General features: G+C 41.6%; 1 protein-coding gene across 16 annotated transcripts in view; it reads right to left on the minus strand.

The window, feature by feature from the left end:
- Window positions 1-13317, minus strand: part of CACNA1G (calcium voltage-gated channel subunit alpha1 G) — a 323466-nt gene that overhangs the window by 140296 nt on the left and 169853 nt on the right. For all 16 annotated transcript variants that reach the window (XM_033139211.1, XM_033139202.1, XM_033139207.1 and 13 more), the window contains exons 4-7: window positions 8936-9033; window positions 3986-4145; window positions 999-1290; window positions 504-596 (exon numbers count right to left, since the gene is read on the minus strand). In XM_033139211.1, the coding sequence (XP_032995102.1) occupies window positions 504-596; window positions 999-1290; window positions 3986-4145; window positions 8936-9033 (643 nt within the window). The remainder of the gene's footprint in view (window positions 1-503; window positions 597-998; window positions 1291-3985; window positions 4146-8935; window positions 9034-13317) is intronic.

Below are 13317 nucleotides of genomic sequence, written 5' to 3' on the forward strand. Positions count from 1 at the left end.
TGGGGTGTATCTGTGTATCTGGGGCACCACTCAGTTGAAGTTAAGCATTTTTCTGTTCCACTGATTTCAACACGAGTTAAGCATGTGCTAACTCCTGTCACTGAAATCATATGACAAAAGTACTTAGCTTTGGCTGAATCATGTAAATAATGTTTATGCTGGCCTCAGATGTTGCAAAATGCCTTTTGAAGCAGAATGCCATGTGTATGCTATGCTCCAAATCAACAAACACCTCATGCCTCATTGCTTCCCATTACTTTCTTCTTACTACCCGTAGACCTTCACTATCACTTTAGTCAGTCAGTGCTCTCATTTGCCACGCACAAATTGTACGCACAAGAGACACAGGAGGAATGTTAGAATGCATCCTTTGCTAACAGGCTACCAACTCTCAGGCTCCGCTTATAACTCTCATTTCCTCTGCCCCCCCCCCATGTTTCTTTCCCTTATTACTCTTGAGTGTAACACCTCTGGTTGCCATGAAGACTAGAGAGATAACTCACAATGATCAGGAGAATGAAATATATGAAGTTGTAGAACGAATGAGCATCCATGACAAAGTACATAATATCTACCCAGCCCTCCAGAGTGATGACCTGTAGGCAAGAGAAAAGGAAAAGGAAGGCATTAGTTAGCTTGTACCAGCGGATGCAGGACTCTCAAGGTTAGGAAGCATGCGCAAGCATCTATGGATGTTCAAGAAGATACACCAGTGCTGTTACTTATACTAGGTCATCTGTCGGATCTCTTAACACAAAGGCTATGAAATCACTAAAGAATGACACAACCCCAAGGTAAAATATGATTTCATACAAGTGTCGACCCTACGCTTGATAGAACTGAAGAATAACAATTGGTGATTTTCAACTACAAATTATTTTCTTTGCATATAAAAAAATACTTCAGAACAAGAATAAAGGTTGACCTAGCTTTCCCTGTCACTGAAGGATAGCCTGTTGATACAGCAAGCTTGGAGTCGGGTGAGTCCCTTTGTTCACCTGAAATATTGCAATCCATGCATATCCAATGTTATCGAAATTGATTGCTCCTTTGAAAGGGTTGTGCTCCCCTGCAGAGCAGTTTGTGTAATACTGGTTCCAGTTGACACAAGAGGTGTTCGTGGTGTCGTTGTAGGAATAATAGTCCAAGGTGCATTGCAGACCTTCTTCCCTCCTTGTTGGGATGTCGCGACAGTAACGCATCCCATTTTCCCGAGGCTGAGAGCAGATAAAAGGGCTTTCATCTTCATTCTCTGTCTGGTAGTATGGTTCCACCTCGATTGTGTAAGGGCTTAAAGGAAACAGAAAAGTGCAGGTTAAATACCCAGTATCAGCCTGTGTGTGTGTGTGTGTGTGTGTGTGTGTGTAGGGAAATGGAGGAAACAAATTTCTACATAACTGAGGGGTGCATAGTGGTGTTAACAGGCAACAGACTGGAAAATGTAAGAGGAAAGTACTCATTCACAAAGTTAACAGGGTAACCTGTGGAACTCATGGCCCTGAGATGTTACAAGGGTGAATAGGATAATTGGGTTCAGAAAAAGCCATTACACAAATTAATTGAGGGTTGGGGCATTTCGCCTGTCTGGGAGTACAATTTCATTTTTTCAAATGTCTTGAAACTGTGGATATTTTGAAGTTCATAATGAATGTCAGATAGCATATCACTCCAAAATGGCTCTTTCTTGAACAATTTCATCTAAACTGCTGGGGATCAGCTATCAGAGACTGGACACTGGGATGAATGGGCCAAATTTTCTGATTCTAGTACATCCATTATTATGCCCTTGTAGATTGCATACAGCAACTGGAAATATTTGAGGGAAAACAAAATAAAATAATAATAATAACAATAAAAATCTGGTTTGCATCATTATTGGAATACAGTATTTAAGAAAGAGTGAAAGATGCCAAAAGTCATGACCCTTAGTAATCTAGCCTTAAGAGCTCAGGATAAACATTAGTCAAGATGTTCATGAAATTTTCTTACCATCCCAGTAGCAAAGGTAGGGAAGAGAGGGTGCAAGAAAGCAGGCAACAGCCTGGTCTATCTAAGTTTTTTTTTTAAGAGTTTACATTTAAAATCTTGTGCGTTCTATTTGCTCAATAACTTGCAGCTTTCAAACTAGTGTTGCCCTTAAAAAATAAAGAAATAGATTTGTTTATACCTTGTCCAGTTAGTCAGTTAATGCCCTCCCACCCCGACCCCCACCCCACCCTCCCAGGATTGGGTTAGGTAAATAACTGGCTTTATAATGTGTGATATAGTGATGTCTTCCCACCCCACTCAATATTTTCATTGTGCATTCTCAAATGTCAATTTAGATGAATAATGATATTTAAAAAGGACTGACTAGGCAGGCATTTTTCAGAAGTAGATGATGATGAAAAATCCTTAGTGGGATTCAGAATATCTTTTTAAAATGCTACTGTTGCTTTCTAAATACTTCCCTTCGCATGGCAGGTACCACTTGTGTTTCTGTCATTAGAAATGAACATTACTTCAGAAGATGCTACTGGGATAATAAGCCAATTCAATGCATTTGCCCTGATATGGAAAGGGTGGGAAGTGAGTGCTGACTTGTTGGGAATTAGCATACTCCTGCCTCAATAAATGGCTACTTTGCTGATGCCACAAGGACTCATTGCAAAAAGCTTGTGGAGCTATATTTAAGGCGAGTTCAGCCCAGTTAATTCCTGAAGTATTGCTTTTAATGCCACTGGAAGCTTATCTGAAATCCTGGCATTCTGGTTCAATTAAACTCAGACCAGTAGCTGCTGTGTTGGATATGCCCAGAATTGATCAGCAATTCATTTACTTTATTGCCAATTTACCTAGAGGGATTTTGCATGTTAATGAAATTCCAGCTCCCCTTGATAGAGGGACTAGAAGCCAAAAAACAATGACAGAAGACTTGTACAAGTTTGGGAGCCAGGAAAACACATGCTTACACACATGTATACACCTAACTTCTGCACTATTTTGAGAGCCACTTCTGATCCAGCTTAACTGGGGAATAGACTGGAAAGTTCATCTCCATAACACCTGGAAAATCCTGGACTTCCTGTGCATTATCAGCAGAAGGTTGTGTTCCAACCTGCTTAGACTGTTCAAAAGTTACCAATAAGCACTATATTGCCCCCACTCCAGCCCGCTTCTCCTTGCTTGAAAACAGCCTTGAGATTCATTACTGAAATTATCACACCAATTCAGAGTAAGTTAGCAATCTATAAGTAACATTGAAATTAATGAGACATCAGTGTGACTTTCTGGATCAGGCCCAACAAAGGTGTAACCATTTGAACACGCTAAGGCCCAATGTAAATGTATTCTTAATGCACCATGAAAGTATTTATTATCATCGTTCACTATTTGGGAACATTGCCTACTAATAATGTCTGACACAGTACTGATAATCATAAATCACAACAATCATAAATCAACAAGACAGCCTCTACATACTTCAGAGGTGTATTTTGTTAACAAGTACCAACACTATTAATGCTCAGTAGCTTATATTTATGGAATTCTCTTTGTGTGGGGTGTGGATTGCTACTCTTAAAAAATCCTGTTGCTAAGAAGTATGGCCAAAATGGTGCCCTCCCTATGTTGTTGTGACTTCCAACACGCATCAGCCTCAGCCAGCATGACCAATGGTCAAGGATGACGGAAGCCGAAGTCTGGAAGGCAACATGTTGGCTATTCCTGCTCTCCAAGAAGGAAAACTAGGAAAAGAACCTGTGAATCTTGCACCAAAAAACATACCACAGCAAGAAAGTTGAAGTGATAATATGCTAACTGAGTGTTCACCCACAAAGGCAAGCAAACAGAATGAAGGAAACAGCAGCTGCATGACGCAGACTCCTCAGATCTTGCTGGGATTAGCATGTTCATCTAAAGAAACTCCTTGCCTCACCACCATCCACATATAAAACCCCTATGCAAGCATATCCTAAGAATGTTTAGGTGCCTCATTCATACTTACAAACTGAAGTTTTCTGGCAGGAAGCAGCGGTTCCTGAGCAGCCCTGCCCAAAGCTGGACTCCAACAATACCAAAGATGAAGAAGACAAAAAAGCAGAGGAGGAGAACGTTCCCCAACATGGGAAGCGTGTCCAAAAGCAGTGTGACCAGGATGCGCATACCTGAGGGAGCAAAGGGAAAGCAGCCACTAAATGGGAGAAGTCCTACTAAGATGGGTTCTTCGTGGTTCCAAAGTTAGGCAGAAGGGTTAAACTTGCCATCTGTGAGCTCAGTTGAAACCTTATTCCCCCCCCCCCCCATTACTGTACCTTGTTAATTCCTGGCAGTGGTTATAGTCCATCCCCCAGTTTGGCGGGGAAGGGCGGGGTATAAATAAAAATTTATTATTATTATTATTACTGTCCACCACACATTGCAAAGAAAATGGCATTTCCCCTCAGGAATCTAAATTCTTCAACAGCTAATCTGAACTCAAGGGAAACTATTGTCATGGCCCACGTAACATGGTGACTGTGAAACTATAGATGGTATGGTGGTGGTTTCAGCACCAGATCACAGTATCCAATGGTGCCACCTGGAACGTGAAAGATGGGGGTGATACCAACCTAGAATATGTACAATGCCACCAAACTTCTAGGCCTCTTAAAAATTAAAGGCCCATGTGAAAGTCGGCAAGAAAGTCACTCTATGCACAGTGACTGTTTGAATGCCCTATGCCATATGTTTCAATCTATGGATGCACTCTATGGCAGGAGAGCAACACTAACACAGAAGGTCTCCACATGATGAGGGAAAGTCACATAAAAATCGGCTTTCAGCTATTATAGTCACCGCATAGAACACAGCCATGTGGAAGCGATTTTCATGCTGAGACTCACTAGCAGCCGGTGTATGGTGGGACTCAGTTGCAAAGCCATCAGTGCATCTGCCCCATCCCAAACTCATGGCTGTCCTGCCCTACCGGTGTTGGGAAGGGATCTCTCCAGCTCTGCCCTTCCACACCACCTACTGCTGTTGGGAATGAAGCATGTAAAGCAGACCTGGGGCCAGCCCTACCATTAGACAGGGTGAGAAAACATCTCTGGGGTGGCAGCTTTACTATTACAGGGCAGCACAATGTCAACTATTTAGGTTTTAACCACAATGGAGTAACACACCCTGCCTCTGTGTTCCCACACATATGCATGTCTACACTAGGGTCCCCCCCCCAACTTCCCTTCCTGAACTTCTTGCACCTCTCATGTTTCAGCTGAACTGCAGTGGCCACCTTTCTTCTAGCAATTATCCTGTTCCTTCAGCATCAACCAGCGTTTAACAAGTTAAAGTTTCTCTTTCACCTCGTCTCTCTTTGCTTGGAAAATTCACCTGTGAATTTCTGTCTGCTATGGAAATGTAAAAATCACAGGAAGGAATGTAGCGACCCTAGATTCTCATACGTCCTGGCCATTCTACACTCCTTTTGCAAGCTCAGAACCACCCTATTCCCTTCTATCTCAATACAATATAAATTAAAATCTCCTTCCCCATCCTAATTCATTCCCTGCAAATATGCAGAATTTTACAAGGCAGTTAATTCGTACAACGTTAGGAACATTCGGTTCTGTAACAGAAAGACAAATTGATGGCGACTTGACTTGACATTGCAAAAAAAATAAATGATTTCACCCGACATCTCTGTAATATTCTGTTCATCCTCCATCTCTTTTTGTTCTCTCTCTCTCCTTTCTTGTCTCTTTTATCCACAACGCGGTTCATATTGATCTTTATTTAAAGAAACCTTTAAAGCCATTTCTTTTACCTTTATACCTCAGCAAGAATTTTTCATTGTTATGTCATCAGATCGCCTCTTTTTTTTTTACTTGCTTCTTCCCATAACAAAATAATAGCCTGCCTTCCACATATACCCCATCACCACCAGCACCTCCAGCCTATTGTTAAATGTCTTGTATTTGGTCCCTGCATTTATTATTGATTCAAACTTGTTCCTTGCCTTGCTTCCTTATGCTTCTGTGTGGTCCTAGCTTTGCTGCACAGGAGCGAAGATGAATTACCCAGGATTTGCAAACACATTAAATGAATTACACCCACAGTTAGACAGTGGCAGATAAATTCAGCCATCCATCAGCTCTGCTAGGTGGGGGGGGGGAATATGAGCAAGATACTTGAGCTATAAAATGATAAAAGCGACAACAATAACAACAGGGAACATCCTGCCAGATTAAGTTTAATTTAATGGGATTAGAAAAGCAAATAGAGCCTAGGAATTTCTGGCTTCTGACAGATGGATCACAGTCTGAGTACCTCATGTTGTCAAGGTAACTGGCTAATTTGACAAGATGGGTCCTTTCTTTTACAATACAAAGCTTTGCACTCATGCATAGTGTTAAACAGAGGGGAAGGATTGAGACCCCAAATTTATCTAGATACTCTGGTTGATTGGATACACTAGACTTCAGATGCAAATGAAATTTCCTCAGAATATTTAGGTGTTGTTACTGTATTGATATCACTAGCACAAAACATCTTGTTTTAATTTTCATGGTTGTGTTTTTTTTAAATATAATAATCCAGAAATTATTAGGAAGATATACAGATAAGAGAAGAGCAATTCATCATGTCCTAAATTATTTGGCCAGTAACATGCAGTCAAGGAACCACAATCAACCTTTGGGAGTCCAAGAGAAAGAGAGAGAGAGAGAGAGAGAAACACCAAGATGCATGTACCATCAAAAGCCTGAAATCATTTTTCAGGATTAATTATGTGTAGGGATGGGGGATAAATTAAATTCAGTGTGCATTCTAAAGTGAATCTGTCTAATTCAAAATTCCTGGAAAAAATATGCAAACTGAAAACAGCTATCCTTTAAAAATTCTCACTTCTCTGAATTATGTTATGCCACTCTCAAACAATAAAAAGTATACAAAATGCATATATTATTTTAGTACATTAATTTATTTAACAAAATGTATATACTGCTTACATGATGAAAGACCTCTAAGCAGTTCACAAGGAGAAAGCATACATTAAAAATGCATCTATTGGTGTATACAAAAATGCTGTATATTAAGAAAAACTACTTGCAAAAATGTATATGTCAGGAGAATTGCACTCAAAGACTTACTTTTTTAAATTAAAAAAACAACAATAACCCGAAATAATGTTTGGAAAAAATGAGAAATTCAGGGGAAATGACACTGGCAGATTCAATTGTCCCTGTTGATGGCGAGGGTCGGGCAGTCTCAGTTGCATATATGAGGCAGTCTTTCAAACACGGTCAGCTGGTTACATCTTAGTTTAATGTTTATACCTGCCCTTCACCTTTGCCATAGCACCTTACAAATGTGGTAATGGGGCAGGAATTCTGAAATGAAAATGTAAGCAAGTCCCCTGCTTGGGACTAGAATTGAAATCCCCACCATCTAGAGGAGGGAAAGTCCTGGCAAGAAGCACTAAAGAGTAATAGAGCAACAATCCAGGAAGAGAAGCTGAGATTTAAAAATAAAAATAAAAATGTGTGTGCAAAAATCCCCAATTCCCTAAAATCATTATTTCAGTTCATTCTTCTCTCCGCTTTCTTCAGAGAGCCGAGAGGAAAGTGAGCTATGTAGCCCATCTTGTTATTTCTGGAAGGTCAAAGAAACCTTGTTTCACACTGACATACCCAGATAAAATGGATCATATGAAAAGCATTGGCTGGAGAAGGACAAAAAGCTGTCATAGCATTGCTGAAGAAGTGGATCAGGGGCAAAGTAGTGTTGTGAATTTTGAGGGGTCCCTCATTCACAGTCCCTGGATCCAGCAAGGATTCAAATTGCTGGAATAGCCAGACAAGTTTCTTAGTAATGGCTCTCCAAGTATGGGATGTTAAAGTAACAAAGGAAGTGGCTCTGGGCCAAACAGCCAAACAGCAAGTGGGTACCCCCACCCCTTTGTTAGAAAGACAAAGGTGGAGTTGGTGTGAGAGAGGTAGGAGATGGATTCAGGCTGAAGCCTGCAAGGCAGAGCCATGCCTGATTTTTGCTGGAATTCAAGACTGTGACTATGGGAGAAGCAAGACCTTCTTGGGGTGTGCATGATGTGAGCCCCTCCATCATAGGCTCAGGTTGCACATACGTGTAAATAAACCATATGTCGACACCAGTTTCTCTGCTGTCCCTCATTACAAAGGAAACCTGGGTAAGTGCCTGGAACCTGCTTGGAGACTGGGGTAGCATGCAATAATACAAAAAGGAGCCATAGGCTGAGCAGAGAGCCAGGGATCCAGAGCACTCTGAAATAAGTGGTATCCAGTACAGGTCCAAGGACTTGTTATATTTGAAAGAAGAGTAATTCCCTTAAACTAAGCTATACCTGGCAGCCCTAGGAAGAGGAAGGAACATGGGCAATAGTCAGGGATGATGGGATCTGGAGTGGCCACCTTTCTTCTAGCAGAAGATCTGGGATCTGGAGTTCAGCAACACCTGGGGGACCGCAGGTTCTCCTTTCCTATTCTACATCATCTTTCATACTAGTGCAAGCATGTACACAGAGACAAGCATATGCTATTTCTAGTAGTCTACCCTCTCTTCCCCATCACACCTGCTTGATGCCTCCAAACTCATTCCCCCCCCCCCTATAAAGTGATTCACATGAGACACTTTCCAAAAACAGTGTTCAGCAAGGGAAACAAAATAGCAAGTCCTCCCCAGTCTGTTTGATTAATTATTCCTCCTCTTTTTTGTGGAGATGGCTGAGATGGATGGACTATTCATTAAAAAGTGCACATTGGCATTAGGCTCCACATAGGGGGGAGTCACAATAGCAGTCAGGGCGGTCAAGAGATGTAGGTGAGCACGTTAAATGGGAATTTGGAAAAGATGTAAAATGTCCCACTTATTTCCAGATTGTCAGAAATAATGAGCTAGTATCAAGGGGGAGAGAAAAAATGGGGAGAAAAGAGATTTAACTTACTAGGAACTCTGTTAATGGCTCTCAACGGCCGGAGTACCCTGACGGTCCGAACAGCTGAGAAACTGACATTCTGCAAGTCCAGAGAGTATTCCAGCATGCTGCAAAAAAGGCAAGAAATAAAGGGAACACATCAGAAAAAAGTTAGATGCATCCCAAATCAAACAATCGACACATGGTGCCAGGAGAAAAAACTCCCTAGCAGGACTTCGGTCCATGACTGAAGGGTCCTGGAGGAATTAATTATAGGTTTAATTGGCATATCAGAATAAAGTTCACGAGCAAAAACTGTTCTATAAAGTCTCCCGTCCCTCTTATTGTCTGCATTTTTAATACTCTTTTACAAAAAAAGTTTCTGAGGGCCAAAAGTTTCCCAAAGATTCTTTTACCATCGAGGAATGAGAGCATCCAGAGAGGAACTTTTCCAGTTAGCATAAAAATAATACACTTTTGATTTGCATTGTGGTTTCAAGACATGTGACCCGGTCAAAGGCCATTGGAGCAGGAGCAACATCTCCGTTTATGGGATCGCCTCGGAGCAAGCTATATGTACCTATACGAATTATCTCACAGAATCATTTTCACACAATAAAATACCCGTGGGAATCGCTCCAAGTGAGGCCTCATGTTGATGTCAGTATGTGGAAGCATTTTTTCACCAGTCAATTTGCACCTCAGTTCTCTCACCTCTGAAACTCCTCTGCCAAAAACGTCTCTTATGGCTCAGATCATACGTCATCTCTCCTCGGGTCTTTTCACTGGCTTCCCACCCCCTTCTGTATCTAGCACAAACTTCTCTATAAAACTATCCTCAGCCTCCCCCCACCCCAACCGCCAGCCTCTCTTTTAGTTCTTGATTCTCCTATGCCTCTATCTGTGATTTTGTCTCCTCCAACATTAACAGGCTTGGCCAACTGAAAGTCTCAGGCAACATCCCACCCCCCTTCTTCCCTGCTGTATCCGATGGATGGAACTCACTTCCTGAATATGTGCAAACTCTCTTCCTTCAAACCTCTTCGCAAAACCATGGCCATGGCATAGTTGGCACACCCCTTCCGCCTTAATTCCCAAATGTAAGAAAGCTTTAAAAGCTGTGTAATTGGCTTCTCTCATATCCTTGTCTCTCCCTCTCTCTGTGTCTCAGATTGCAACTTCCTTGGGGACCAGGGCCTCTTAATTTTGGCTATAAAACTCTGTACACTACACTGGTGTCACAGAATAAACAAATGAATCAATTACAGGGGTGCATACCAGCTCTCTATGGGGGCCAAACCAGCATGGCAAGAATTATTTCTTTTTTTCTTCATTCTTTCCTAAAATGTATATGCCACTTTTGTAAAAAACAAAAACAAAAATACACACCTCCAAGTGGTTTACAAAAGGATTAAGTAATAAAATCAGGAAAAAGTTAGAAAAGTAATTTAAAATATACTAAAAAATATACTAAAATGAATTAAAATTACTTTGACTTTCTGAGCATCTTGGTAGGCTTGTCTAAATAAGTGTTTTTAGCAAGCATCAAATAGTAGAGTTTAGGTGCCTGCTTGATCTCAGTAGGCAACTTGGGGCGCTTTGGAAGTTTCCATGCCCACTCCCCAAGTAAAAGCGTCATGTCCATATCCCCCCAAGTAAGATTTGCCCACACAAAAAGCCTAATGTTGCTCTGTCCTTTTCTGTCCTGATACAGCTCTGTTTTCCCGTGTAATATCAATATTTCTTTAGGCCTGTGGGCTTTGCAGGAAGTAAAGCTGTCAAAAAATGTTGCCTGTGGAACACTGAAGAGCTCTGGATTGTTTTTTTGGTAAAACACAGAATGGGAGGTTTTTTAAATTAAAAAAAATAAGTTAAAAGCTTTATTTTATTTGTTTCAAAAACTGCTTTAACAAGAAACAAGCAAAGCCGGAGTTCTTCAGAACTCCACAAGTTGCATTCGAGACAGACTCACATTGTAAATTTGTTGTGAGGCTTGTAAAGCCTCCTGGAGGACACAGGCAACCACCAGAAAGAAAGGTTTGTGTGAATCTGTAAAGAAACACAGTGGTACCTTAGTTTATGAACTTAATCCATTCCAGAAGTCTGTTCTTAAACCAAGGCATGCTTTCCCATAGCAGCAGGGGATTCAATTTACAAATGGGACACACTCAACAAGAGGTGGAACATGTTCTGCTTCCAAGGCAAAGTTCACAAACCAAAACACCTACTTCCAGGTTTGCAGCGTTCTTAATCTAAGTTGTTCATAAACTAAGCTGTTCTTAAACCAAGGTACCACTGTCATGGAATGTGCACTCAGCTACCTCATCATCATTTTAAGGTAAGAAAGCAGGAAACACCGCCTCCCCCCCCCCAAACACACTATGGAGGAAAGTCAATCCCTTTTACATCGCCTACAAAAAAGCCCATGGAACTTATTTGTCTGCAAACTGTCAGGTTTAATCCACTCCAGAGGGACTCCTGTGCCACGACATTTCATCTACTTTGGTCAAAAGCTGGAAGAGGTTTTGCCATTTAATGTTCCGTATTACAGTATAGTGAAAATTGGGGGGGGGGGGGGGACAAAACAGAGCTGCTCAGGAGCTGAAGTACAGATCAAAGCAGAGAGTGCACCGAGCAACACAGAAATAGACTGGATTTTTTAAAAGTGCAGATATTATTAATTATTATTATTTTAAGACACCAAAAGGCAAAACTTGGGGCCAGTGAGAAAAGTCTGCGACTTCTTGTGGCCTTATAACCATCAACATGCTTCTCCAGGCATCTTCTTCCCATGGAAAGGCAGAAGAACTGTGGAGAAAGAATGCATAAAACTCTCAGAATGCCAAGAATGGCTCACAGTCCTTTCCAGCAGAGAGAAGTGCCACACTGGCTTGCAAACAGAAATAAAGCAGCCTCTTGGATGCGCTTTCCCCTAGTATCCTATCCATTCAGCTCAGCATCTTTCTGTTTAGTTTAGTTTTCCTTATCTTCCCATAGCAACAAGCATTCCAAGACTATAATGTGAAGTAAGATTCAGCTGGGGAAACTAATGTCGTTGGTTTGCTTTTCGTCTGGACGGCAGTTTTGCTAGATATTCTGATAAAGAAAGCAGTTTTGAGAAACAAGTTCATTTCTCAGGTGAGCCTGTCTGGGAACTTGTAGAAAAATAAGGAAACACTTGCTGCAAATTCTGGATTCATTTTTCTTACATAGAGGTAAAGAAAATGTCATTTATGAGCCATCTCTGAACCATTCACCTATGCAGAACTGCTTCGAAGAGAGACTACTCCAAACATGCAGAGTTTAGGAATACAGGGCAGAATTCAGTGTAGCGGGGCAAGCATGCGGGAAATAGGGTCTGCTTACACAACAGGACTTTCCTCTTGCCCCCGTTGCACACCCCCTAAAGCTGTTCTGCCCCACCCCAACCCTCCAGAGCAGATTTAGGGGGTGTGGGATACATGGGGGAGGAAGTCCTATTGAGTGGACAGATCTTGTTCCACACATGCAACAACTTAGTTTATCAGCGGTCCTCCATGACACACCGCAAAGCAGAGCTATAGATGCACAGCATAACCTTCATTTTACCTTGTGGAATGTACCCGAGTAACTATATGGCTTACTATATTCCTTTTACTTAAAGGTAGCTGCTTGTATAACAGCAATTTTGCAAGCATCTTCTAAAAGTTCCTTTGCAGCCAGAACCATATTTACTAGATTGAGAGATGTCGGATTTATTATAATGAGAAATAGATGCTGTCTCTGCATGGCAGAGAAAAACTCCAGTGCAAACAGACATCAGATCAACACACAAAGGGTTGTATCCAATGGTGTCAGAGCACAGATCTGTTCTCACAATGGGACCTCTCCTTCCTGTCCTCTCCCTGCCCCTCAATCTGCTCCAAGGGAACTGCAGGGAACAGGAGGGGTGGGGATGGGGATTCCATTGCAACACAGTCAGGCTGGATAGCTCAGTTGGTTAGAGCATGGTGCTAATAACACCAAGGTTGCAGGTTCAATCCCTGTATGGGATGACTGCATATTCCTGCATTGCAGGGGCTTGGACCAGATGATCCTCAGGATCCCTTGTAACTCCACAACTCTATGTACATAACCCTTTTTGAGGTGTTGTTTCCTATGCTTCTAATGTAGCACTGGGGTACCAAACCAGTTGTGCAGTGATTCCCCATGCTGCAGAAGCACCCTTAAACTCTACAATCCCTCCTGTAGTACAAGCAAAAAAAAAAAAAAAAAAAAGACTCCAAAGACGGGGGGAAAGACAGAATTGAAATAAAGAGAATACCAGTCTACTAAAACCAAGAGATCTGAAAACATTCAAATTGCATACAAAGCCAAATCAGAGCAGTTCATTTTGTGCTGACTGGAAGTTTATGAGCAAGTTGTGAATATGC

Source organism: Lacerta agilis, chromosome 2 (assembly GCF_009819535.1).
Source record: "Lacerta agilis isolate rLacAgi1 chromosome 2, rLacAgi1.pri, whole genome shotgun sequence".
Classification (NCBI taxonomy): domain Eukaryota; kingdom Metazoa; phylum Chordata; class Lepidosauria; order Squamata; family Lacertidae; genus Lacerta; species Lacerta agilis.